Source organism: Ursus americanus, chromosome 21 (genome assembly GCF_024610735.1).
Source record: "Ursus americanus isolate L20-20 chromosome 21, mUrsAme1.1.p, whole genome shotgun sequence".
NCBI lineage: Eukaryota > Metazoa > Chordata > Mammalia > Carnivora > Ursidae > Ursus > Ursus americanus.
In genome coordinates, this window is record NC_142147.1 from 53289784 (window position 1) to 53316446 (window position 26663).

At 54.1% G+C, this 26663-nt stretch overlaps 2 protein-coding genes and 1 pseudogene across 3 annotated transcripts; 1 reads left to right on the forward strand and 2 right to left on the reverse strand.

Moving 5' to 3' along the window:
* Window positions 1-1001: 1001 nt before the first annotated feature.
* LOC148108317 (uncharacterized) lies at window positions 1002-2267 on the reverse strand (annotated as a pseudogene).
* On the forward strand, window positions 1921-16891 carry SPACA6 (sperm acrosome associated 6). 2 transcript variants are annotated; one of them, XM_045775132.2, is made up of 10 exons: window positions 1921-2556; window positions 3019-3096; window positions 8782-8850; window positions 9452-9475; window positions 9817-9894; window positions 10014-10120; window positions 10199-10201; window positions 10483-10639; window positions 10718-10928; window positions 11552-16891. In XM_045775132.2, the coding sequence occupies exons 1-10, from the start codon at window positions 2343-2345 to the stop codon at window positions 11583-11585; spliced, it is 975 nt and encodes a 324-aa protein (XP_045631088.1). In that variant the 5' UTR covers window positions 1921-2342; the 3' UTR covers window positions 11586-16891. The 2 variants fall into 2 exon arrangements, 1 of the variants encoding a protein (XP_045631088.1); XR_015728188.1 differs by lacking the exons at window positions 1921-2556; window positions 3019-3096; window positions 10199-10201; window positions 10718-10928; window positions 11552-16891 and having other exon boundaries at window positions 8729-8850; window positions 9452-10118; window positions 10483-10610.
* Window positions 16883-26274, reverse strand: HAS1 (hyaluronan synthase 1). Its single transcript, XM_087871179.1, has 5 exons — window positions 26236-26274; window positions 22109-22813; window positions 20666-20891; window positions 19928-20060; window positions 16883-18197 (listed from the first exon to the last, which is right to left on the reverse strand). The coding sequence occupies exons 1-5, from the start codon at window positions 26242-26244 to the stop codon at window positions 17522-17524; spliced, it is 1749 nt and encodes a 582-aa protein (XP_087727305.1). The 5' UTR covers window positions 26245-26274; the 3' UTR covers window positions 16883-17521.
* Between the last annotated feature and the right edge of the window lie 389 nt (window positions 26275-26663).

The following is a 26663-nucleotide window of genomic DNA, read 5'->3' on the forward strand; positions in this document are numbered from 1 at the left end:
ACCTTGGCCTGACTCTCGCCCCCGCCTGAGGGTCTGGGAGGTTGGGAAGGAGGGAAGGGGGATGAGAGCCGGACCCGACTCTGGCCCCCCATCTCCTCCTTTCCTCCTCCGCCCCCTTCCCGCCTCTCCTCCCCCTCCTCAGCAGGTCGCTACCCCAGCCCTGGGCCCCTTCTCGAACCACCCCCACCCCACCCCCAGCTCCAGACCTGGCTCCGAGCTGCGAGGGGGAGGGAGAGAGGGAAGGAGAAAGACAGAGAGAGAGAGAGAGAGAGAGAGAGGCAGAGAGAGGCAGAGAGGGGGCGAAGGAGAAGGAAGGGAGAAAGAAGGGTGGGAGGGGAGGGAAGGGAGGAAAGAGACAGGGGGAGACAGAGATGTGAGATGGAGAGAAAGGGAGAGGAGAAGGGAGAGGGCCAGAGACAGAGACCTTGAGGAAGAAAGAGACTGAGAGAATGAGAGACAAAGAGAGAGGGAGGGAGGAGGACCAGGGAGGAAGAAAGACAGAAGGGAAAGAAAAAGAATGAGAAAGGAGAGAGAGGGAGAGGCCATCTGCAGGGGAGAGCGCCGGAACCACGGAGGGGAGAGAAGGACGAGAGCGAGAGCGGAGAATGAGCAGTGCAGAGCCGAGAAGCAGACGCAGGAGGTGGAGACCAGGTAAGCCTGGGGCTGACACGGAGACCAGGCGCAGCAGAAACAGACAGCAGGAGGAGAGAGCTGGAAAGATGGAGATGAAGCGTGGGACCGGGAGAGCAAGACAGACAGAACTGGACCGAGGGACCGACCTGCGAGTCGCAGGTGCACACTTTTAGCCCTGGGGTGGGGAGGCTGGGTGCTGGGCCACCGCCTACCAGGCCCGGCTCCTCCCACTTGCCCGGCTCTGGCCAAGCCTCTCCCTTGGTCTCCGGGTCTCGGGTTCCCGGGGAGGCCTTCTCCCCTGCCCACTGGGGGAGCTGACAGCACCTGGGCTGGGGAAGCGTAGTGCTCGGGGGTCATAGCTGCCATCGTTATAAATGATGGGAGGCCAAAAGAAGAAATGAGAGAGGGGGAAAATATCCAAAGAGGCTTGAAGGTTTCCTATCCCGCCTGCGCCCTAGTCCTGGATTCCAGAATCTGACAGGTAGGTAGGGAGCTGCTTGCCCAAGAGGCCAAACTCTAAAACAGGTGAGGCTCCCTCTGACTCCGCATCCAGGAAGCCCGGCTATGCCTTCCCCAGGGAGGCAGGTCTGGCTGGACTCCCAGGTCTGAGGGAAGAGGGGGCTGGGGGCCTGGACTTCTGAGTCTGAGAGGGGAGGGGCCTACTGGCCTGGACTCCAGGGACCTTTGAGGAGGAAGGGGCTAGGGGCCTGAACTCCTGGGTCCCTGCTGAGGAAAGGGCCAAGGGACTGATTCCTGGGTTCCTTGGGGAGGAGGGGGCCGGGGGCCCGGACTCCTGGGTCCTGGCACCCACCCGTAGAACCGACCTTGCGGGGCCTTCGCCGCACACAAGCTCGAGTCTGTGGGTCCGTGTCGGGGGCTCACCATCGCGGCTGGGGTCTTCCCGGCCCTCCCCACCCTCCCTGGCCCCCATCTGTCCGTCCATCCGTCTGTCTGTCCACCTGCCGCGCCCCCCGGGCTGAGGTAGGAGGTTGTATAGTTGAGGAGGACACCCACGGAGATCACTATACGGCCTCCTAGCTTTCCCCAGGCTGCGCCCTGCACGGGACGCCCGGCGGGGACCCCAGCCCCTGACCGCTGCCCCATGCCGGGGGACCCTGGGAGGAGGAGCTGGGCTGTCTCTCCTGTCCTGTCCTTCCGTTCCCTCCTCCCACTTCCCTCCAAGAGTTTCTCTCCCATGAAGAAACCTCTATTTTGCCTTCTCTGTCTTTCCATGTCCACTGTGTGTCTGAAGTCTGTTGTGTGTTGACACAGCGGCCTCTCGGACTCTCTCCATCTCTCTCTCGTTGTGCTTTCTGGTATCGCTCCATGTCTCAGTTTCTGTCTCGCAGGCTCTCACAGTATTTCTGTGCCATCTCCACTCTGACACCCCCACCCCACCCTACGCCAGGGCCTGTCAGGCCACCACCCACCGCACTGCCAGCCTCTGGGTCCCTGAGACCCTTTAACCTGTGAGGACATCCAGGGTCACAGGTGAGGTTCTTGGGAGCCTGGCGTCCGGCCCAACCACAAGCTTGGGGATTGCCCGCCTGAGCCCGGACTCCTCACACCCTTTCTCCTTGGAAACCCAGAGCTTGACATTTGACCAGCCACAGAAATCCAACCTCTGACCCCATACCACGTGCCCCTCCCCCACCCCGTGGTGACCTCACAAAGGTCGCCAGCTTTTCCCTGGGCCAAGACCCTCCATTATGGCCCTGCTGCCCCAAGGCAGTGCTGTCCCATCTGCCCTGGTAGCCCTCATGGTCTTCAGGGCCCCGGCCTGGGCCTGTCTCCTCTGCTTCACGTCCCATAAGGAGCGCATCCGCATCTGCCAGATCTTTGCTGGTACCGAGGGCCCCGAGCTGGAGAAGTGCGAGGAGGCATTCGCCGTTGCCTTTAAGGGCCTCCTAGATACTGAAATCAGTGAGGAGACCTGCCACTTCCTCCGGGGTCCTGGGGGTGGGGTATGCACAGGGAGGTTCTAGAGCGCGTGGAGAACCGCTGAGAGAGATTCACCCAGAGAGGAAGGGTGGGGGCAGACTTAAAGGGAAGGATGGAGACTGAGGGACAGATTCTGTGAGAGGAGGATAGAGTGGGGGACAGACTCAGAGGGGGAGGAGGATAGAGATGTGGGGGGACAGATTCAGGGAGGAGGCTAGCGATGGGGGACAGACTCCAGGAGGAGGACAGAGATGGGGGACAGACTCAGAGAAGGTAGGATAGACACTGGGGGGGGGGAGGGACAGACTCAGAGATGGGGGCATAGCAGTGGGCGGGGACAGAGACTTGGAGACAGGAGGTGTCTTAGACAGAGAATGTCCATGCCGTGGACTGGTGTTGAGGGAACTGCTTTTCCCAGCCTCTGTCCTCCACCCTCACTCCCAGACTACGATGAGAGAAGCCACCTGCATGACGCCTTCACCCAGATGACGCACTCTCTCCAGGAGATAGCCGCTGCCCAGGGTGAGTGGGGTGGGGATGGTTTGGTGCACGTGGGGTGAAAACCCCCAAGAGATGGATGTGTGTGCAGGGGGCCCCCAGAATGTGGCAGGTCTGGAGGAGGCAGCGCCAGTAAGCTGAGTGAGCTTGATTCTTTGTCGGGGGGAAGGGATGGGCGGATGCTGGTGGGGACCTCCAAGGACAGCGCAGAAATGACTAGAGTCTGAAGCCTAGTAGGGATGAGGTAGACATGAGTTCTGAACGGGCTGTGTGGCTCCCCCTCTTCCTGGCTATGAGGTTCTGGGTGTGTTACTGCCTCCCTCTGGGTTTCAACTTACCCACCTGTAAGGTGGGACAGTGTCCTTGCCTCCCTGATGGCCATGGAGGATAGTGAGAGGGAGGAGTCTCCTGACCCTGCGGACCTCAGAGGGGGAGGGAGGAGGGAGGTGGAGCACTGCTTGCAGCATAAACTGGCCAGTCGTTGGTCCAGGGCTCAGGGGCTTACTTCTACATCTGCTGTTAATGCCTTTTGTTTTCTGCTCTTGCCCGCCAAGCTTTCTGACAGTGATACTAAAAGATGGGGAGGTTCCTGTTCACCCAGGGGGCATCTGGGGGGTCAGCATGGAGAAGATTTCAGCTACAGATCCCCCACCCCCAAAGAGAGGCCTGAGCAACTCAAAGCTGAGGTGGGGGGAGGTGCTCAGGACTCCAGAAAACACCCTTTCTCCCCACTTAGGCCATCTGGTCATAGAATTTTGAAGAGAGCAGGAACAAGTCCAGTTCTACATGTAGAAGACCTCTCTAGAGCTGTGTGTGGGATGCACTGGAGGGGGAGGCAGTGGAGGCTGGGAGGCCTGGGTGAAGGCTGGGGTGAGGGAGGCCTGAGCTGGGGCGGGGCTGTGAAGGTGGAGAAGCAGGCATGGACAAAGAAGAGTAAAGGGCAGGAGGGATGGGACTCAGGCCTGACGGTCTGTCTGGGGACTGGGTTTGGGGGGGGGGGTAATGGACAGTGCCCAGGGTCCAGCCCCACATGAGGGTGGGCACTGGGTCCTCCCTGAGACAGGGAGCCCGGGAGAAAGCAGGACGGGGAGCAGACGGTGAGCTGGGCTAGGACATAGCGATGGTGAGGGACATCAAGGAGGCAGCTAGACACACAGGTCCAGGGTTTAGCTGAAAGGTTAAGGAGACCTGAGACTGTCCTGAAGGAGCAGGGCTGTGAGCTGCCGGGGTGGGGGGGAGGGGTGTCAGCTCTGGGTGTAGAAGGACCCTCAGGGGTTGTGAGGGGGACAGACTGGAGGCCGGGAGAATCTGGTGCAATACGACAACAGGTATTCGTCGAATGTGCCAGAAACAACACTGGGAACATAGCTGTGACCAAATCTGCAGACCACTAGCCCTCAGGCTGCTTATACCGGGGGTGGGGGGGTGGGAGGGGCAGGCAATAAACATCATCAGTGAAATACTACAGTGTGTCGGTTAGTAATCCAGGGTGTGGAGGAAAACGGAGGAGAGAAAGGAACACGGTGCCCAGTGGGGTGATTATTTTAAATAGGTCGGTCAGGGGAGTTGCACTTAAGAAGGTCCAGTTGAGGAAAGACCTGAACCAGGTGACAGAACCATGCAGATAATCAGGGGGAAAGAGTGTTCCAGGCAGAGGGAAGAGCCAGTGCGAAGGGCTGGAGTGGAGTCGGTTGGGGGGGTGGGTAGCGGGAGATGTCAGAGGCTGCAAAGAACCACATCCTGTGGGACCTCATAGGCCAGTGGTTCTCAAGCCCCAGTGTGTGTCAGAATCTCCTGGGAGCTTGTGGAGATGCGGACTCCTAGGTCCCACCCTCCATTTCTGACCAGTAGGTCTGGGGTGGGGCCAGGAGGTGGGCCTTTCTAGCAAGTTCCCAGCTGCTGCTGCTGCTGCTGCTGCAGGAACCCACTTGGAGAACCGTTCCTGTGGACCCTTGAACTGACTTCTGCTTTTGCTCTTGAGGTGGGAGTCATCAGACGATTTTAGGGAGAGAGAAACAGACAGGGTCTGACCTAGGCCACGTGGGCCAAGGGCAGAAGCAGTGAGACTGGTGAGAAGGTCAGTGGTGGTTTGGACCCGTCACAACCCCAAGACAAGGGCTAAGCTGAGAGGGGCAAGCCTGAGGGCGGAGGGGGAGGAAGAGCACAGATCTGACTCTGGGCCAAACCTGCCCCACACATGGGAGAGGCCACGTCTGCACTTACTGACGCTAATTATCCTCTAAAGGATATCTTCATAGCAGCCCTATCAGGTGGGGTTTTATAGCCCCATTTTCCAGATGGGAAAGTTGGGGCCCAGCTGGACAGAAAGGATGGACCCAGGAGATATGGGGACTGGCCTTGTGGGGGACGGGGAGGGGGAGCGGGGGAGGAGGAGGGCAACTTCCAGGTCTCCCAAATGGAGGACCCAAGAGCTGGACGTGCTGACTCAGAGAGGCTCTCGGGGGTGGCAGGTGGTACTGTTTGTGTCTATAAACCAGGGAGTGGGTGGTATGGTGTGAAGAGAAGGGCAGTGTGCTTCGGGTAATGCAGCTCGACCACCAGGGGTCAAATGTAGCTATGCGACCTTCGGCCCCCTTCCTAACTTCCCCGTGCCTCCGCTTCCCCATCTCAAACCTGGAGATGGTAATACGCTCGCTGTGTGCCAGACACTATTCTCGGCGCTTACGGGCGCACTCTCCTGCAGCCATCCGGCGGCACATAGGTTGGCACGGGGATGCTTTTATACTGTATGGCATTAAATCCCCCCCTCTCCAGCCCTAATGGACAGACACTGATACTGTCCCCATTTTACCAACCGAGGATCAGGAAACTTACATATTTGGCCGAGGTCATGCAGGCAAGAGGACTTGAAATGGATTGCTTAGGGGGGAGGCAGGTGTGCTCACAGATGGACGAGCCAGGACTCCAACCCAGATGGTCTGAAACAGTTGACGTTTCTAATGATACACACTTCTTTAGGGGAGACTTTGCAACACCCACCTATGCCCCCTTGTGGTTCACTTGAGATAACCTCCACCCCTTGGCCTCTTTGGACATTTCACTCCATCCCTCCTTTATTCCCGCGACGTTCTTGGATATCACACACAGACACATACCCCTGCCATGGCTCACTTGGCTTATCCCACACTCATCCTCCCTATGAGTCACTTGGTTTGGCACAGAGATATTCCTTGGATGACGCCTCCAACATCCTGGCCTCTCATTTGAGCACCCCACTCTGACCACATCCTCCTGACCATCCTGCCTTCTCCAGACCACACGCCTGCCCTGTGGCCCAGGAGAGACCTCTAAGTCCTTGACCCTTCATTTTGAACGCACTTCCTGGCTTCAGTGCCCCCTCTCTCCAGTTTATACCCAAGGATCATCGCATGAGCCACTCTCATCAGTATTCTCAGTTCCTTCCCTTTCGGTATGGGTTGAAATCACAGAGGAACGTGCGATGGCTTAAGCAAGCTAGAAGTCTTGAGGTAGGCTAGAAGTCTTGAGTTTCATATGGCAGCACCACTTCATTTCCTGGGGGACCCAAACCCCTTCCAGCCTCCTGCTTTACTATCCTAGGATGCGGTCCTTATCTTCATGGTTCTGCGTGACTGCTAGAGCTCCAGCCATCGAGTCCAAGTCTCGGGCAGCAGACGGAGGAAGGGGAAGGGTCAATAAGATGGTGCCATTTCTCTCTTAAGGCTCCTTCCTCTGACTCGCACATGACATTTCCACTTCCATTATCAGACCAAAACTTGGTTATATGATAAGTGGTTATATATAACCACATAACTAGCTGCAAGGGATATTGAGGAATATAGTCTTTTAGCTGGCCGGTTGGCGGGGCTGGGGGTGCTTTCCCAGCTGACATGCAGTGTGATGTTACTACAGAGATAGTTGGAGGCAACTAGCAATCCCTGTGTATTAGTTTGCCAGGGCCGCTCTAACAAAGTGCCATATACTGGGTTGCTTAAACAACAGGAACTCATTGGTCACAATTCTGGAGGCTAGAAGTCCAAGACCAAGGTATCAGAGTGAGCAGGGTTGGTTCCTTCTGAGGCTTCTCTCTTTGGCTTGTAGATGACCATCTCCTCTCCCCCTGTGTCTTCACATGGTCTTCCCTCAGTGTGTGGGTGTCCAGATTTCCTTCTCTTTTAAGGCAATCAGTCATACTGGATCAGGGCCCACCCTAATGACCTAATTGTAACTTAATTACCTCTTTAAGGCTGTATCTCCAAGTACAGTTAGATTCCGAGGTACTGGGGGTTAGGGCTTCAACATTATGAGTTTGGGAGGGACACAATTCAGTCCATAACACCTGCCACATTCCCTTCTTTCTTGATTTTATTTATTTATTTGAGAGAGAGCGCAGGGGGAGGGGCCGCGGGAGAGGGAGAGAGGGAATCCCAAGCAGAATCTGCATTGAGTGTGGGGCCCAACGCAGGGCTCGATCTCACAACCCTGAGATCACGACCTGAGCGGAAATCAAGAGTCAGACACTTAACCAACCGAGCCACTGAAGCGCGCACATCTGCTACACGTCGAATTTCCAAGACCACCTCCACCGGTAAATCAATCCAGCCAGTCATCCGCTTTGGGAAGAGCCATAAACCTTACAGTTTGGAGGCCATTACAATGGTCAAAACTCCAACAGCCATAAGAACAGAGATCCAAAAGGGTCAAAGGGGTAGAAATGAATAGTCTGGAGACCATGCAGAAGTGGCAGGTGCGTGCCCTGTCGTAAGGGGGTGGGGGCCACTAAGCTCTAGCTAATTGCTGCCTCATGAAAATACAGTCCCTTGTGTTATAGCTCTTCCAAATTTTGTAAATGATGCCAAACATTTTATGTGACTTTCCCAAATTTTTTACGATGGCAACTGGTTCATTTTTAAAAATACTTTTCAGTCCAAATATAACACATTCAAGGGATGGACGGAAGCCACAGGCCACCAGTTGTGGTCTCATTCCAGCTGGATCCTGGAATTCATTCTACACATATGTACTGAGCACTCACTAGGACTCAGGGCCCTCTCCTGGGTTCTGGGGATACAGCACTGAAGAATGACATGTGTACTAACTTAAGAGACAGACTTAAATGATCATTGTATATATAAATATATAGAATTGTAAACTGGTGAGAACTCTGAATGGAATGAAAGGAACAGTTCGAGAGGCAAAAATAGGGAACTAGATTAGATTAGATTTATTTCTGGTCAGGGAAAACCTTGAAGGAGATGACATGAGGTAGGAAATGAAGGATGAGGAGGAGTAGGGGGAAAGATCTGTAGAAACACGCCAGCACATGCAAAGGCCCTGAGGTGCTAGGGAATGTGGTTTTCATACCAGGGGAAATGAAAGGTGGGCAACAGGGATGGAATAGAGAGGCAGAGGAAACTAGGCCAGACCTTGTAGGGCTGACTAGAACTTGGTGAGGAATTTTATCTTTAGCCTCCACTGTCCTCTAAACGATATCAATGCAAGAGGATGCAGAGGAGGGGCTCCAACAGAAAGATAGACCAGAGGCAGACGGAAGGAGACTTGGGGATCTGTCAGCCTTCTAGGTAGACAGGGTGGGAGGAGGTGAGACTGGGATGCTTTATATCCTAGAAGTGGGGATGGGGAGGAGTTGAGGAAGAGACAAACACTGTGATAGCAAGTTGACGGGCCTTGAGGAAGGGTCTTACTACAAGATCCCCCTCCACCCTCCAGGCTCCTTTAAGGTTGCTTTTCCTGATGCTGCCGAGAAAATGCGGAAGGTCATTACGCAGCTTAAAGAAGGTAACACACACACACAGAGAATCCTAAAATCCTGAGCCAGCCATTGTCTCCCCTCAGCCCAGTCTGTCTGAGCTTCTTCCCCTGCGATGAACACTCTAGAATCTGGTCCCCGCTTCAACAGAAGATTTCCTTTCCAGCTAGGATCCCATTTGGGGATGATTCTGTCCCAGATTAGCCCGGGCCTCTCTCTGGATCTGTCTGGCCCTATGCACTCTGTGACGTTTCCTTTCCAACTGGTCACTCTCAGTGGGCGAATTCTAGACGGGCCACACCTCTTGTCTAACTGAGCCCCCTCATTTGACCCTGTCCCCTGAAACTATCGTCCAGGGTCTAGCCCCACCCCCTCAATGGAAAGCCCAGGGTTGATCCCGTCTCCTTAGTAAGCAGCAGGCCTGTGCCTGACCTTAGTGGAATACAGCAGGCCTGGCCCCGCCTACAGGTGGAATGCTGCAGGCCTGGCCCCGCCTACAGGTGGGCTGCGGCAGGCCTGGCTCCGCCCCCTCGAAGGAAACCATCTGGCCCAGTAACCCATCCTCTAGGGGAGCTTCAGGGGGGCACTTCCAGGCCTTCCGGGATAGTAACGCTTCCTCTCTCTCCACAGTCCGGGCCTGCATCCCTCCCTGCGGTAAGCACTTCATTCCAAGCTCAGAATTGAGGGGGAAGGGAGGTGGTCGGGAGCGAAACCTGGGACTTAGAACGGGAGACCAATAAGAACCCTGGAGACCAGTAATTAAACCAGGTATTGCTCACAAACCTCATATAAGGCGGGCCTGAAAGCAAAAAGAAGCCAATAAGAGTCCTAGAGGCTGGAGAGTGTTGCGAGCCAGCCAGTGAGCGCAGGGAAGGCGGCGCCCAGGACCTGTCTGGCCGTTAGCGCCCGGGAGCCTTAACAGACCTTAACTTGGCCAAAGGGACCCGGGCTGGGGAACGCAGATGGAGCCCAGGAGCAGCGTTTCCGTCCCACAGGACTCCAGGAGGTCGCCCGGCGTTTCCACTGCCGCGGCTGCTACTCCACGGTCTGCGACCTCCCGCTGGACTGTCCAGGTGAGAGGCGGGGCCTGCAAGGGGAAGGAACCGGACGGACCGGAGGAACGAGAGCTGAGCAGAGAAGGGACCGGGCAAGACGGGGGCGGGCTCGGGAGGTGACGCGGACCTGTTTTCAGTTCAGGACTTGACTGTGATTCGGGGTCATCAGGCTAAGTTCTCTTGCACTGTGAACTTCCAACTGCCTAAGGAGGAAATCACCTATTCCTGGAAGTTCGCAGGAGGTGTGAGTCGGAGCGGGGCTGGCGCGAAGGGCTTAGGACAAGGGTTACGCTTCTCTAGAGGGTGGGGGGTAAGGACGCAGGGGGTGGGGCTCGGGGGAGCTCGGTCTAGATTCAGGCTTCGTGCAAGGGGAGGGTCCCGGGATTTAGAAGTGGAGGCCAGGCTCAGGTGGCTTAGAGGGGCGGGATCGTGCGTGAAGGGTCTGTGAATAAGGGGTTAGGGGTGGGGCCACGGCTCAAGAAGGCGTGGTCTAGCCCGGGGACCGGGCTTGAACGTTACATTTCGGCGAGACGCGGCAGACGGAATCTGACCTGGGCTGGGGCGAAGCGCCTCTCCTCCCGCCGCCTCAGCCCGAGCGTCCCGCAGGTCCGGACGCAGGACGTATCCTACTTCCAAGACCTCCCGCAGGCCCGAGGATACCTGGCGCGGATCCGGCCGGTGCAGCCCGCGCACCGCGGGACTTTCTCTTGTGTGATCCAGCACGACCAGCTCCTCCTGGCGCGGCTCTACTTCTTTCTTAACGGTGCGGGCGGGGCTGCGCAGGGGGCGGGGCTGCGCAGGGGGCGGGGTTCGCGTCTGACTGACGTGCGTGCCCCCGCAGTGACTGGTGCGCCCCCACGTGGGGAGACCGAGCTCCAGGTCTCCTTTCGGGAAGTGCTGCGTTGGGCGCCGCGGGAGGCGGAGATGATCGAACCTTGGAGGCCAAGCCTGGGTGAGCTGTTGGCCAGGCCCGAGGCTCTGACGCTGAGCAACCAATGCCTGCTCGCGGCCGTCGCGGCCTTAGCATCAGCCAGTGCGACCCTTGTGGTGTGGTGAGTTCCCTGGACCCCGGAGTTCCAGCATCCTCTCTCTTTCCTCAGACCTGGTGTCCAGCATCCTCATACCTAGGAGTCCAGGCCCCCGACCACCTCCTCCCTCAGACCCAGGAGTCCAGGCCCCAGTCCTCCCTCAGACCCAGGAATCCAGACCCCCAACCCCCTCCACCCTCCGACCCAGGAGTCTAGGCCCCCACCTCCCTTCTCCCTCAGACCCAGGATTCTAGACCCTCAGCCTCCTCCTCCCTCAGACCCAGGAGTCCAGGCCCCCAGTCCCCTCCTCCCTCAGACCCAGGAGTCTAGACCCTCAGCCCCTCCTCCCTCAGACCCAGGAGTCCAGACCCCCAGCCCCTCCTCCCTCAGACCCAGGAGTCCAGGCCCCCAGCCCCCTCATCCCTCAGACCCAGGAGTCTAGACCCCCCAGGCTCCTCCTCCCTCAGACCCAGGAGTCCAGGCCCCCAGTCCCCTCCTCCTCCAGTTTCAGGAGTCCAAGCCCCCAGGCCCTCTTCCCTCAGATCCAAGAGTGCAGGCCTTACCTACCTTTGGGACCCAGGCTTCCAGAACCCAGATATCTAATCCCCAACCTCTCCCGCAACACAAATGCCTGCTTGTTTCCCCAGGGTATTCTTTCGATGGTACTTCAAGGGCAACTAACAAAGGTATCTTTTTCTTACTTCCTGATCTTATTTTAATTCCTAAAATAAAGAATACATTTCGGCTCTGTAGATCCGTTCATCTTTGAAGGTGGTCACTGCTACGCAGGTAGGAGGAGGGGCAGCATACCCCCAATATGCCCAGGTGGCTGTTCCTCTAATGACACTAATATGTAGAGCTGTCACAGTGCCAGGGCCTGTGCTGAGGACTTTAGGTACAAGCCCAGACCCCCCCCCCGGATTTCTGGCAGTTTCTTCGACATTTCAACCTGCAGAAATGGAGCCCTTAACGTCGCTTTGGGGTTTTTTTGTGTGTGTGTTCTTTTTGGGTTTTGGTTTTTTGGTGCAAAAAGGTGATTTTATTAAAGCACAGGGACAGGACCTGTGGGCAGAAAGAACTGCCCTTGATGTTTCTTTGAAAGCCTGTTCCTCCTCAAGGCTTTCCTGCTGAGGGCACCGCCATCCACCCAGCTGCTCATCCGGAAACCTGAGTTTAATTCCTCCTCCACTTCTGCTTCCATGGCTCAGCCTTTTTAACTCCTAAACATCTTGTGTAGCTGGCTTCTCTGCGGTCCCAGTCACTATCGTCCCTTGCCTGGATCACAGCAGCAGCATTCCCGCTCGCCTCCCTGCCCCGACGCAGCTTTGCCCCACCGTGGGCCATCCTCCACAGAACAGCCGGAGTAATATTTTAAAGTATGTCAGATCAGGTCACTCCTCTGCTCAAAAGCTTTCAGTGGCTCCCTGTGTCCATTGGAACAAAATCCAGTTCTTAGTCAAGGCCTCCAAGATGCTCCTGGGTCTGGCCCTTGCTGACCTGGCAGGCCTTGTCCCTTACCACTCTTCTCCCTGATCTTTCTACCCTGCAGTCTGTCTGGCCTTTGCTTATTCCTTACACCTGTCCTGATTCTTGTCACCCTCGTCAGGACCTGGTTCCATGCTGTTTCCTGCCTAGAATAAGGTTTTGTCCCTTTTGTATCTAGTTAACTCAGTTATGGTAGCCCCTGAAAACCCTTTACATATATTAACCTATTTAATCCCCACGATGACTCTGTGTATCTGGCACTATGTTTGCCGGATTCCACTTCCCTTTTCTTGTCGCCCTCTTTACTTTCTAGCCCCACTAGCCATTTTTTTGTCCCCTGAACATGCAAGGCTGAGTCCCATGTTTGGGCCTTTGCACATGCTTTTCTTCATATTTGAAATGACTTTACTGTGACTCTCACAGAGCTACCTCCCTCTCACTGCTTAGGTCCCACTCAAATGTCATCTTCGCTGACTACTTCCCTCCCCCTCAACTGACATCCCCCTGTTCTAGCTTGTGCGTAGTACTCATTGGGACTTAATGTCAACCTGTGTGTGTTATTCAGATCTGTGTCTTCCCACCTAAAAGATAAGTTCCTTCTGGGCATCTACTCGTTCTTGTTCACTGATATATTCCCCTCTACCCACTCATTCAGAGAATATTTACTAAGTGCCTGGCATTTTCAAGGCACCGTAGAGACAGCAATGAAGAAATCAGAACAGACAAAAATCTGCGTCCTCATGGAGTTTAGATTCTTTTGGGGAAGGGTGCAAAGAGAGAGGGAGAGAAAGAGTCTTAAGCCAGCTCCACACCCAATGTGGAGCCCAACATGGGGCTCGATCTCCCAGCACTGAGGTCATGACCTGAGCCAAAATCAAGAGTCAGATCCTTAACTGACTGAGCCACCCAGGCACCGCATGGAGTTTAGATTGTAATGGATGGTCAGATAATAAACAAGAAAATTAAGCACAGTAAGACATGGATCAAGGCAGAAACAGCAGGGGCAAATGCCCCTGAGTGCGCCTAGTGTTGGGGATGTGGCCGGGAGGCATCTGGAACAGGACTTTAGGAAATGAATATGCAGTGAGGTCAGAGAGAATGTGAGGGGATCAGATCATGCAGGACCTTGGCCACTGTAAGGTCTGGATTTTCCTCTGAGATGAGTTATGGGCAGTTTTTGAGGCAAGAAGGGTCATGATCTGATTTGATTTGCATGGCTACTGCATGGATAAACTGTAGGCGACAGGGGTGGAAGCAGGAACCACTGTTAGGTGCTGTGGTAATCTGGACAGCTTTAATTCGGGAAGGAGATGGGGGCAAAGTGGTGACAGTGAGGAGCAGTGGTTCTAGATCTGTCCTGGTGGTAGAACCACTGGGGTTTGCTGATGGATCGGGATGTTGGGTGTGAGGGAAGAAAAGAGAAGGGGCAGGTGTCAATGGTCATGGCAGAAGCAATGTCAGTAGAACCCTCTGCCATGACAGAACATTCTAGATATGCATTGTCCATTGTGATGGCCATGAAGCAGGTCAAATGTGGCCGGTGATACTGAGGAGCTAAATTTATTTTATTTTTTTAAAGATTTTATTTATTTATTTGAGAGAGAGAGAGAGCACGAGCAGGGGGAGCGGCAGGCAGAGGGAGAGGGAGAAGCAGACTCCCCACTGAGCAGGGAGACCGATGCAGGACTCCATCCCAGGACCCTGGGATCATGACCTGAGCCAAAGGCAGATGCTTAACCGACTGAGCCACCCCGGTGCCCCCGAGGAGCTAAATCTATAATCTTTTATAGCTCTAATAATTTAAATTGTCCCTCATCTCTGAAGACAGAAGTCATAGAGGCAGGTGTCTGGGCATCCTGGGTATAACTCTGCATCGCCCTCTTTGTTGCCTTGACTAGGGGCTGCTGGAAGGCAGGGGCTGCCTCTTACTCATTTCTGTATTTGCAAACCCGGCAAAGTGTGGAATTCAGTACATACTTGGTAAATGGTTTTGGGACTGATTGACGTCATCAAAGAATGAGTGAACGAGAAAAAAAAGCCCTATGTGGTAGGGGCTACTGTTGTGCAAAGTGCAGTTCTAGCGTTTTTGGTGTGAGCAGCTGGAACGTCCGAGTTCTGTCAGAGAAGCAGGTGTCATCGGGATTGAGGAGGAGGAAGAGGAGCACAGATGAGGTGTTGGGTCTGGTGAGGAGGTATCCCAAGTGGAAGTGTCCTGGAGGCAGTGGGGTACACGAGTCTGGAATTCAGGGGTGAGGTCTGATCTGAAGATACAAGTTGCAGAGGCCCCTCTCCAGGCACAGAGCGTGAATGAGGCATGCAGAGCCACGCCACTGGATACACAGAAGAAATGAGTGTCGCTGGATGAGAGAAGTGCGTAGGAGGACGTTTCCCCAAAGTTAAGCAGCCTGAACCATGAAGGGGAACTGAGAAGGAAAACGGGGAAAGCAAGGCAGCTGCGGCATTCTGAAAGCCAAGCGAAGAAAGCATTTCAAGGAGAGTGATCAGCTGGGTCAGATGCTGCCACGTGGTGATAGAAGAGGCCTGAGAATTGGCCATTGGTTTTAACAACAGGGACATCCGTGATGAACTTGACCAGAGCCATTTCCATAGAGTGGGGTGGGGTGGGGGGGAGCCATCTGATGGGCATGGGTTTAAAAGTCAGTGGGAGGCCACACACACACACACACACACACACACACACACACACACACACATCATCAGGGAAATGCAAATCAAAACCACAGTGTGATACCATTTCACACCCTCTGGGAGGCTGTAATCAAAAAGTCTGGTGAGGGGCACCTGGGTGGCTCAGTCCGTGAAGCGTCTGCCTTTGGCTCAAGTCATGGTCCCAGGGTCCTTGGATCGAGCCCTGAGTTGAGCTGCCTGCTCAGCAGGGAGTCTGCTTCTCCCTCTCCCTCTACTCCTCACCCTACTCATGCGCTCTCTCTCAAATAAATAAAATCTTTTTTTTTTTTAAGTCGGGTGATAAAAAATATTGGTGAGGATATAAGGAAATCGGAACACTCCTACTTTGCTGGTGGGAATATAAAATGGTCCCGGTGCTGTGAAAACCATCTGGCACTTCCTCAACAAATTAAACAGGATCACCATATGACTCAGCAACTCCACTCCTAGAGAATTCCACCCAAGAGAACGGAACCCATGTTCACACAAAAACTTGTATGTGAATGTTCATAGCATTATTCAGTGACCAAAAAATGGAAACATCCCAAATGTCCATCAACTCATAAATGGGTAAACCAAATGTGATACATCCCTACGACGGACTATCATTTGGCAATAAAAAGGAGTGAGCCAAGGATACGTGCATGTCTGCAGAGACGGGGAGTAGACTATGGTGGCCTAGGGCAGCGAGGTGGTTTCCCAGTGAGGAATGCAAGGGACTGTCAGTGGGCATGGGGTTCCTTTTTGAGGGAGAGGAAAATGTTCGAAAATGAGATGACGCTACTGGTTGCACAAGTCTATAAACTTACTAAAAACCACTGAATTACACACTTGAAATGGCTGAACTTTGTGGGAGAGAAACTGGAGACAAATAGAAATGGCCCTCAAAGAGTTCTGCTGTTTGAAATGAGGCAGTACGGGGTGCCTGGCTGGCTCAGTTGGCAGAGCGTGCGAAAGATCTTGGGGTCGTGAGTTAGAGCCCCATTGGGGGTAGAGATTACTTTAAAAAAATGAGACAGTAGCTCAGGCAGAAATAGGTCAAGACGGGGAGTCTTTTTTTTTTTTTAAGATTTTATTTATTTATTCGACAGAGATAGAGACAGCCAGCGAGAGAGGAAACACAAGCAGGGGGAGTGGGAGAGGAAGAAGCAGGCTCATAGCGGAGGAGCCTGATGTGGGGCTCGATCCCATAATGCCGGGATCACGCCCTGAGCCTAAGGCAGACGCTTAACGACCGCGCCACCCAGGCACCCCAAGACGGGGAGTCTTAAAAATCAGAGAGTGAGGGGTGCTTCAGTGGCTCAGTTGGTTGAGTGTCTGCCTTCGGCTCAGGTCATGATCCTGGGGTCCTGGAACTGAGTCCCACATTGGGCTCCCTGCTCAGCGGAGAGCCTGCTTCTCCCTCTCCCTCTGCTGCTCCTGCTGCTTGTGCTCCCTCTCTCCCTCACTCTATTGAATAAATAAAAATCTTTAAAAAATGTATTTAAAAAATCGGAGAGTGACAGCACATTTGGATGCTGATGGTAAAGACCCCGTGGGGAGGGAAGAATTGATGACGTGGGAAGAATGGAAGGAGTGAGATCTTTGAGTAGACCAGAGGGCATGAGGCCAGTGCCCCAGTGGAAGGGGTTGGCATTGGAGCACAGACAGTTCGCCCTCAGGAACGGGGAAGAGTGGCCTGCGTGGGCACAGATGCAGATCAGTGGAAAGACGCGCAGGTGGGACTGAAAGTTTTCTTCTTGTCACCTTTGTTCTCACAGTGAGATGGGAAGCAAGCTAAGGGTGAGGTGCTAGGGGTTTGAGGAGACAAGATATGACTTACCTTTCTCAGAGAGTAGCCAAGTAGACGGACCAGGAAAAGGCCCTCCACAGTACCTAACGGTGTCCCCACATAGTAGGCACTCCATAAGTATCTGTGATGAGAAGTTGAGAAATTTAACCCTCACAACTGTGACCCAGGGGATTATTATCCCTGTTTTCCGAAGAAGGAGCATGTCTGCGTTCAAACAGGTGGCACCCAAGACAGAGCCACGAGTCCTCAACCTTCGACCATATAGCGCTTCAGTTCTCAAAAAAAAGGGGAGGGGGAGACCCAGAAGAAAATAAATAAAATTCTTTATTATATCCTAATCACACAGTACAAATGGATATTAAATAAGAACAGGGAGAAAGCAGGCCCCAGGACAGCATGTGGGGACCCTTGTCCCCCTTACCCTTAAAAATCCACACCCTGATCAATAAATACCCCTCCCCAGGGACCCTGAAGTCCTAGCCCCAAAACAGTCCAGGCTGAAGAATCTTGGGTCGACCCCCTCGCTTCACAGAGGAGGGAAACTGAGGCCCAGAAAATCACCCAGCAAGTCCGTGGCTCCTAGGGGGCCCCCCCGCTGGTTTCCGCTCGCCTCCCTTGAAGTCCCTCGGGCGAGCAGCGCGCACACCTGGACTCACACCTGGACCCGGTAGCCACCCGACCGCCGGCGGCAGAGCCTCCGCACGCCCACCCAGTAGAGCGTCAGCATGACCACCCAGTACCCCACGTAGGCGCCAGCCCCTGCGGCCAGGTGGTGGGCCTCGGCGGCGCGGGAAGGCCCGCTCCAGTCGGCCCGGGCCTCGTGCACCACGCTGCGGACCAGGCCGCCCAGCAGCAGCAGAGCCCAGAGGGCCAGCGGCAGCAGGGGGACGTAGTTGGCGGCCAGCTTCCGGCGGCCGGACGTGCCCCAGCCGCTCTGGTTCATGGTGGCCAGCGCCAGGAACTTGGCGGGCAGGAGGCCGCACATGTAGAGCGGCGCGTAGAGCGAGAGCAGCACCATGCGCGGGCAGCCGCGCAGCCAGGCCGCGAAGGCCGCCTTGGCCAGCGCCACGCCCTGCACGCACAGCAGCACCCAGAGCAGCGCCCACGGGCGGCCCGCGTAGAAGAGCCGCAGCACGGTGGCCGCCACGAAGAAGGGGAAGAGGCCCGAGACCACCGCCTCGTAGGTCATCCACGCGTGGTGCCGGTGCCACCAGAGCGCGTTGTACAGCCACTCGCGGAAGTAGGACTTGGACCAGCGCGTCTGCTGGCTCAGCCAGCGCAGGAAGGACGAGGGCGTCTCGGAGTAGCAGCGGGACCGGGAGGTGTACCTGCGCCAGGGGCAAGGCAAGGCATCAGCACCGCCCTCGCGGTGGCAGCACAGGCACCAGAGCCAGAAAAGGCCTCTGCCGCCCGACAGCCGCGGGGCTGCCAGCTTTCTCCACCGCCCTGGGCCTCGCGTGCTCACAAGTAAAATGGGATCGACAAGGATTCCTACCTAATAGGGCTGTGGGGAGCCCTGAATGAGGATGTTGTACTTGCTCAATAAATACTAGCAACTCCTGCTGTTTGTGGATGACTAATATCACGACTGCCGTTACTAACACCATTACAGTTACTGACCTATTACTAATGCTATCACTAATCTATTACGAATACTCCAGCGCTCACTCTTATTGGCAGGAACAAGCCAGGCGATGTTCCTACCCAGGGCAGCCCATGTGTTCGAGCTCAAGGGACCCATCAAGTCCCCTTCCTGTGGCGGCAGTGGACATCCTAGTCGAGCCCCACCCAGTTCGCAACTAAGCCTACACAAGGCTAGGATCCCGTTTACGGAAGGTCATCAGGTGGCCACTAACAGTCAAGTTTGTTAGGAGGCGTCAAAATATTCTATCCCCGCGGGGATTACTTGACACGGTCCCGTCTCCTTCCCCGTGTCGCCTGGCATCCTCAGTAGCCTCCCTGCCCTGCCCTTGTCTCCTGCAGTCTGTACTCAAAACAGCTGCCGGAGGGATCCTGTTACAACGACACGTCACCCCTCTGCCCAGAGCCCTCCCATGGCTCCCTCATTTTCGTTCAAAGTTCTTGGGTGGCCTATAAGGCTTTCTTGAGTGTGCCTCGTTACCACTCTGTCCTCCCCTGATGCTCTCCCCCTTGCTAGGGCTCCCGCTGCACCATTTCAAGCCTCCATCCCTGCCTTTCCTAGGGCATCCTAGTTAAACTTCGTCCCCTGCTCGCAGACTCTCTAACCCCCTTGCCTGGCACATCCATTATCCAGCCCCATTATCCAGCCTACTGCAGGTTCTCCTTAGTTACTGTCTCCCCAGTAGGTGTGAGCATGAATTTGTGTCTCTTGTTAATGGCTGCATCCTCAGAGCTTAAAACACTGTAATGAGGGGGCGCCTGGCTGGCTCTGTGGGAAGAGCGTGCTGTTCTTGATCTTGGGGTCGTGAGTTCGAGCCCCACGCTGGGCATAGAGATTACTTAAATAAATAAACTTAAATAAAAACACATTGTAATGAAAGCTTGCCTTGTGAATGAATGCATGGGTTCCCTCGGTGTACCCCAAGTTCTCCCTGTCCCTTTCACGGGGTCTAGCTTTGTAGAAACCTCTTTCCCCTGAACTCGACCTGGTCGAACCCATACTCCCCAAGTCTCACTGCATTACAACTCTTCCTGAAGCACTCGATTCTTCTCGCTGACTCCCTCACTAAATCCCACTCTCTTTCCCTTCCCACCTCACTTGGGGCACCTGTGCTGCCGGGGCAGGGCCATCACGCCCCATCTCATGCGGTATCTTCTAGGTGGAACTCCCCACCCTCACCTTGCCTCACTTGGTGGGGTCCACTGGGTCACGTGATCAATGTAAATGCCACCCCTGCCCCTTCCAGTATCTTCCACTCTCCCCTAATGTCTCACTTGGGAGAGCCCCCTGTCCTGCAAGATACTTTGGGTTTGGAGAATTCCCAACGCGTGCACACACACACACACACACACACACACACACACACACAGTCACTGGCCTCCATGCACACCCAACTAACTGATCCCCTCAGCTTACTTGGTGGCATAGCCCATGCTGAGCATGCGGTTGGTGAGGTGCCGGTCATCCCCGAAGGTGCAGTGGGTACCCAGGAACTTCTGGTTGTACCAGGCCTCAAGGAACTGCTGCAGGAGGTTGTTCCTGTACAGGCCTAGGTGGGGGGTGGGGAGTACAGGAGCGTCAGCCTCCACTGTCGCCAACACTGTCCCCAATCCTGTCTCCAACCCAACTCACCTCCAATTCCAGCCCCATCCTCAACCATCGTAATCCTGTCCTCAGCCCCATCTCCAGCAACAACTCCAGCTCCAATCCCATTCTCAACGCCAATCCTTCCTCAACCCCATACCCATCCCAAATGTGTCCCGATCCTGTCCCTGACCCACAACCACATCCACTTGGACAGCAAAGCCACCCCAACTCCATCCTCAACCCCATATCCATTCTCAGCCCTGTCGCCTACCCATCCCCATCCCCAAACCCTTTACCAACCCCAAACTTGGCCCCAACCCTGTCCTTGACTCCAATTCCATCCCATTCCCTTTCCCAAACCTGTCCCCATTCCCTATTCCCATCCACACCCTTTCTCCAACCCCAGCAAACACCATCCCACCTTCAACTTCCAGTCGTAGCCCTACCCCCAATCCCTGTTGCAGCGCTATCTTTGTCCCCAATCTCAATCACATCCTCAACCCGTTCTGGCTCCCTCTTGCCCCCTCCACCCTATCCATGGCCCTCCTGAGCCCTATCCCTGCTCACCTAGGGGGCCACTGATGCAGGACACACAGTGGAAGTAGCTCTGACAAGCCCGCTCCACGTTGAAGGCCACCCAGTACCGCAGGCTGCTGAGGAAGCTGACCCAGGAGTCCAGGGGGTTAAGGATCCGCACATCCCCCCCAACAGCCCCTACCCGGGGGTCCTCGTCCAGCACCCGCACCAGCTCCAGCAGTGCCATGGGGTCCAGCCTTGTGTCCGAATCACAGACCTGTGGGGTGGAAGGGGCCAGGATCAGACCAGATCCCTACCCAGGGCTGGCGCTTGAGGGGAGGGCACTAAGGGGTGGGGAGCTGCTGGGACACTCTGCACCTGATCTGAACATAACTTTCACTTTTGTAGTCATTTTCAATGTCTAATCACTTTAGGATGACCTCCCTAAGACCCATAACTTTGTATCATACCCTCCTCTGGCATGTGGCCGAGACCTGGAACTTGCTTCTAACCCATAGGATATGGCAAAAGTGATGGCACACAACTCCCATGATTATATTGCCTTATATACAAATAGCAAAGGAGTTTTGCAATGTAATTAAGATCCCTAATCTATTAAGATTTCCTGGGTGGGTCTGACCTAATCAGGTGACCCCTTTAAAAGAAGGTCTAGAAGTCAGAGACTTTCTCTTGCTGGTCTCAAAGATGTTTTATGACCACAAGAAAATGAATTCTTCCCACAAATCCATGAGCTTGGAAGAGGCCCCCGAGCCTTAGATAGGACCCAGCTCTAGCTGAAATCACGATCATAGCCTGATGGTACCCGAACAGACAGTTAAGCTTTGCCCAGACTCCTGATTCATGGAAAGTAGGAGATAATAAGTGTTTTGTTTCACGCTGCCAAATTTGTGGTCATCTGTTAGGCAGCCATAGAAAACTAAAGCAGTGCATTACCGAATGAATTTCTACATTGGATGAAGACAGGAAGAACTCTCTACATTGAATGGGTGAATAAATAAAGCAGTGAATGATTTCTACATTGGATGGATAAATGAATAAATCTTTAGATTGAGTGGATGGATGGATGGATGGATGAACAAGGGAAGAAAGAGTCTGCATCCAAGAGGTAAATGAATAACATAAACGAACGACCTCCCTATTGGAGAGAGGGATGTAAGAAGGGATGAGTGATGTCAACTACAATTTAAAAAAATGTATGCGTAGGAGTGAACGAGTATGCAACTGGAGAATGAATGAATGAAGAAAGGGAGGAATTAACGAATCGCTACACGATGAATAAAATGAGTGGTCTCCTTATTGGATGGATGGATAGATGGACGTAAGAAACAATGAGTGAGGGAAAGAATCCCTACACTGAATGGCTGGCTAAACAAAGGGAGTTAGAAAGAGGTGCCTTCCAATCTCTGCACTGAAGAATCCTAGAGAAGAGTGTCAGGGGCACGGCGGGGTGCCTTGCACGCACCTTGCACTCACCTGCACGTAGTCCACTGAGTCGCCAAGCGCCTTGAAGGCAGTGTACATGACCTCGCGCTTGCCGCCCCAGCGCTGCGCCACGCACACACACCTGTGCGTCCTCACCAGCGCCTCCACCGCCAGCCGCCCGGGGTCCTCGGCCTCCACCTCCCGGTAGGCGCCCGTGCCCGCAGCGCCAGCCGCCGCCGGTTCCCAGGGCTGGTGGTAGTTGCCGTCCCACACGTAGGTGGCGGGGTCCTCGTCGGCGAAGACCTCGCGAAACATGTCCACCATGTAGAGGTCCTCGGCGCGGTTGCCGTCCACCACCATGAGGACGCGCAGCCGCGCGCGCGGGTACTGCAGGGCGCGGGCGGACACCAGGCACTGGCGCAGGTACGCCGGGTCCTCCTGGTACGCCGAGATGGTCAGCGCCACGCTGCGCGCCGCCGCCGCGTCCAGGGGCCCCCGCGCCGCCGCCCGCCGCGCCGCCGCCGCCACCCGCCGGTGCTCCAGGTACGCGAAGAGGCTCTGCGCCACCAGGTGCGCGGAGAGGAAGGCCCCGTAGAGGCCGAAGGCCAGGAGGCCATAGCGATCGGAGGCGAGCGGCACCCCGGCGGCGTAGGCCCAGGTCATGAGGCCCAAGATGAGCAGCGCGAAGGTGATCGTCAGCACCCGCCGGGCCAGGCCAGAGCAGTGGCGGGCGGCCCGGGTGGGCTTGGGCAAGTCCTGCTGGGAGCAGAAAGAGGAGAGAGCAAGGGGTTAAGAATCCTGAAATCCTCTTCTGGGAAGGGAACACCTAGGGTTTTTTTCCCCAAGCCAATACAACATCTCCTTTTTGTAAAGAAAATCCCCTGGGCACCGCAAAGTTATTTTCACTAATGAAACTAATTGTGGCAAACAGCAAAGCTTGATGCCTGATTATATTAGATTGATTCTAATGCATTTTCCCCACATTTTAAACAGCTCTTCAATCCATGAGGATTACACTCAACGGAATGTCACAGTTTAATTAACAGGGGTTCTCGTCCCCTCCCGCTTCTCAGCGGCACATAGAATAATCACTCATCTCACAATTAAAGGTTTCTTAGTGTTGAGATCATCATCATCATCTTAAAAATAATGCAATGTGTTGGGGCGCCTGGGTGGCTCAATCGGTTAAGCGTCTGCCTTCTGCTGGGGTCATGATTCCAGGGTCCTGAGATCAAGCCCCTCATCTGGCTCCCTGCTCATCCGGGAGCCTGCTTCTCCCTCTCCCTCTGTGTCCCTCTCCCTCTGCCTGCCTCTCCCCCTGCTTGTGATTTCTCTCTCTCTGTGTCAAATAAATAAATAAATAAAATATTTTAAAAAAATAATGCAATGTGGTATGTACCAGGTGCTGCTATAAGCCTTTTACAGAAATTAACTTATTTTAATCCTCGAGACAGCCCTATGAGGTAGGTACTATCATCCCCATTCTACAGACGAGGCAACTGAGTCAGAGAGAGGTGCAGCAACCTGCCCAAGGTCACACTTGGATAGCAGAGAAGCCAGGATTTGAACATAAGAATCCGGTCATTGAACTACCAGTTTATACACTGGCTTTACAGCTCAGGGGAGCTAGGGGGGAGGGGGTGCAGCAGATAATGTTTACTGTCACCATACACATAGCAAAACTGAGGACTGATTAAGCCAGGAAGAGTGGCTTGCTCAAGGTCACGAAGCTCACAGGTGGAGGAGTCTTTGCTCTGACTTCCCAAATTGCTCAGGTTCCCGGCAGGGCCAAGTGCCCAGTATGCATTGCAGGAAGAGCCCAGACCAGAGAAAGGGGTGCCTCCATTTCCTCGTCTTGTAAAATGGGGATTTAGCCCCTTCTACACGCCAAGTACTGCTCCAAGTGTGCTAGATACTGGTACTCGCTCCTATTACAGATAAGGAAACTGAGGCCCAGGGAGGTGATTCTCGTGCCCAAGGCTACTCAGGCAGTCTGGAGCCATCGTCCTCTAAACTGCCTCCCGTGTCACCAGCTCCCATCTCACGGGCTTCTTTATGAGTTAAACGAGTCATTAGGATACAGATTTGTGTTGTCCAATACAGGCGTCACCAGCCACATGTGGCTACTGGGTCCTTGAAAAGCAGCCAGTATGACAGAGGAACTGAATTTTTAATTTTATTTAAATATTTAACTTTAGACACTGATACTTGATTCAATTATTGGAAAGCTTTTAAGTATGTTTGAAACAAGTAGGGTGTGGGAAGCTTCTTTTTCATTGGTAAATTTAATGAAATCTAAATGCAGATCAAGTATCTCCAATGAAAATACAGCATCTGCATGAGATGTGCTGCACATCTGGATTCTGAAGCCTTAGTTTGAAAAAAAGAGGAAAACATCTCATTAATATTTTTGTATTGGTCACATACTGAAATGATAGCTTTAAAAATCTTGTTATGAAGTTTCATGTTACATTGTAGCAAATACAGTCTGATGTGTCTATTCATGAAATGATAGTATTTCTGAGAGATAGCAGGGGTCGGCACCCTACAGCCCCCGGGGCCCAAATGCCTGCTACCCTTTTCACTACAACCCTGCAAGCTAAGACTAGTTTTTAGGTTGGTCTTTTTTTTTAATTTTTTAAGTAATCTCTACACCCAATGTGGGGGCTCGAACTTACAACCCCGAGATCAAGAATCACATGTTCAGGGGTGCCTGGGTAGCTCAGTGCGTTAAGCACCTGCCTTTGGCTTGGGTCATGATCCCAGGGTCCTGGGATGGAGCCTCACATCGGGCTTCCTGCTCAGCAGGGAGTCTGCTTCTCCCTCTCCCTCTGCCTGTCGCTCCCCCTGCTGTAGTCTCTCTCTGTGTCAAATAAATAAATAAAAATCCTAAAAAAAATAAATAATCACATGCTTTACCAACTAAGCCAGTTGGGCATCCCTAGTTTTTACATTTTTAAACGGGTGAAAAAAGTCAAAAGAATAATATTATGTGGCATATGAAGATTACGTGAAATTCATATTTCAGCATCCTTAAATCAAGTTTGATTGGCACACAGCCACACTCCTCTGTTTACATACTGTCTATGGCTGATTCCACGCTACACCAAAGTTGAGTAAATGCAACAGAGATCATATGACACACAAAAAACTCAAATATTGACTATCTAGCTTTATACAGAAAAAGTCTGATGACCCCTGATACATTGGGTTATATAAAATATATTATTGAAATTAAGTTTACCTTTTTACTTATTTAAAATGTGGCTACTAAAATTTTTTGAATTATGTATGTGGCTCACCTGATGTTTCTATAGGTAGAGCTTTTAGTCTAGTAATCACTCAATATTAATAATTACGTTATTAGTACTTCTTCTGGAATTCTCCTTCTCTGTTCTTTTGCTCCAAACCTGGCCCTGTCTGAGTTTCTCGGGCTGGCCCAGTTCGTCCTGGGGATCAATGAGATAGGTGGGCCACTGGAGGGTTCTAATGCCAATATTCAGAAACACACCTGTATCAGCTGTGGACACACAGCCCCACACATATGACAAGAGACACACAGTGTGTGTCTACATAGGAAAACATTCATATTCCAGAAGATAACCCTAGACACTTGCTCTTAGAACTTAGGGATCCTGAGACCTTCACCAACAGCCACACAGGTGAACTTGGGAACACACCCCCTTGAGCCGGAAGGAGCTAAGCCAGGAACAGATGCCCACAGAGCAACAAACACACAGGCACGCACTCTTGGGTCTGGGTGGAAGCAAAGGGACAGAGCTTCAGATAATAGTAACAGTTAAGGTTGAGCCCTATGAAATGGCCATTTTTTCAAGGGCAAAAGTGACCAGATATCCGCGATTTCATTTGGTTCAATTTGATAGTTACTGAACGCATAAAAGTAGAAATCCGGGCCACGTGTCAAGCAAATACAGCTCTGCCTCGCCCACTCGCGCCCCGCACGCAGACACGGACTTAAGGCGGGATCAGCAAGGACATGTCACATCTCATACACTACAGGCGGGACGGCCACCTACACAGGGGGATGGAACCCGCACGCTCCGATGGGGTCATTGTCCCACACTGACGGTCGCTGTCACGCACAGGAACGCGTGCTGTGCCCCTCACCCACGTGGTCGCACAGGTGCCAGAGTCCCCGCACGGCGGCCCGCACACACCTGTGTCATCGCTGCGGGTCCGGCGGGCGCTCCTCTCCTGCTCGCTCCCGGGTCTCGCTGTGGCTGGGGAGCCCGGGGGTCATTTGAAGACCGACGCAGGCGGGGGCGGAGGAGGGCTGACGTCAGGGAGGAGCTGGGCCAGGGGCTCTGAGGTCACGGACGAGTCGGGCAGCTCCACCCGCTTCCCGCCATTGCCCGCACCCCCGCGCCCGACGGCCTCCCTTCCCAGGGCCGCCGTCGCGCCCTTCCCTGCCCTCCCAGGCCTCCTTCTCGGCTCTCCGCTCTCTTCCCCCCTCTTCTTTCTCTCCATTTCTGCGTTCCTCCCCTTCCCTTTCTTTCCCGCCCCCCTCCACCCCCTCTGTCTTTCCTCCCGTCTGCCCGATTGCTCTGCCCCCTCTCCCGCATCCCAGCCGCTAAGCCCCGGGGAC

What these genes read in the sequence shown, in the direction of transcription:
- SPACA6 (XM_045775132.2), top strand. Translation starts at nt 2,343, where the DNA reads ATGGCCCTGCTGCCCCAAGGCAGTGCTGTCCCATCTGCCCTGGTAGCC. An exon ending in CCTCCTAGATACTGAAATCA is followed by an intron (nt 2,557 to 3,018) that starts GTGAGGAGACCT and finishes CCTCACTCCCAG; the next exon opens with ACTACGATGAGAGAAGCCAC. An exon ending in GGAGATAGCCGCTGCCCAGG is followed by an intron (nt 3,097 to 8,781) that starts GTGAGTGGGGTG and finishes TCCACCCTCCAG; the next exon opens with GCTCCTTTAAGGTTGCTTTT.
- HAS1 (XM_087871179.1), bottom strand. An exon ending in ACTCAGTGGACTACGTGCAG is followed by an intron (nt 20,892 to 22,108) that starts GTGAGTGCAAGG and finishes TCCACCCCACAG; the next exon opens with GTCTGTGATTCGGACACAAG. An exon ending in CTGCATCAGTGGCCCCCTAG is followed by an intron (nt 20,061 to 20,665) that starts GTGAGCAGGGAT and finishes CCCCCCACCTAG; the next exon opens with GCCTGTACAGGAACAACCTC.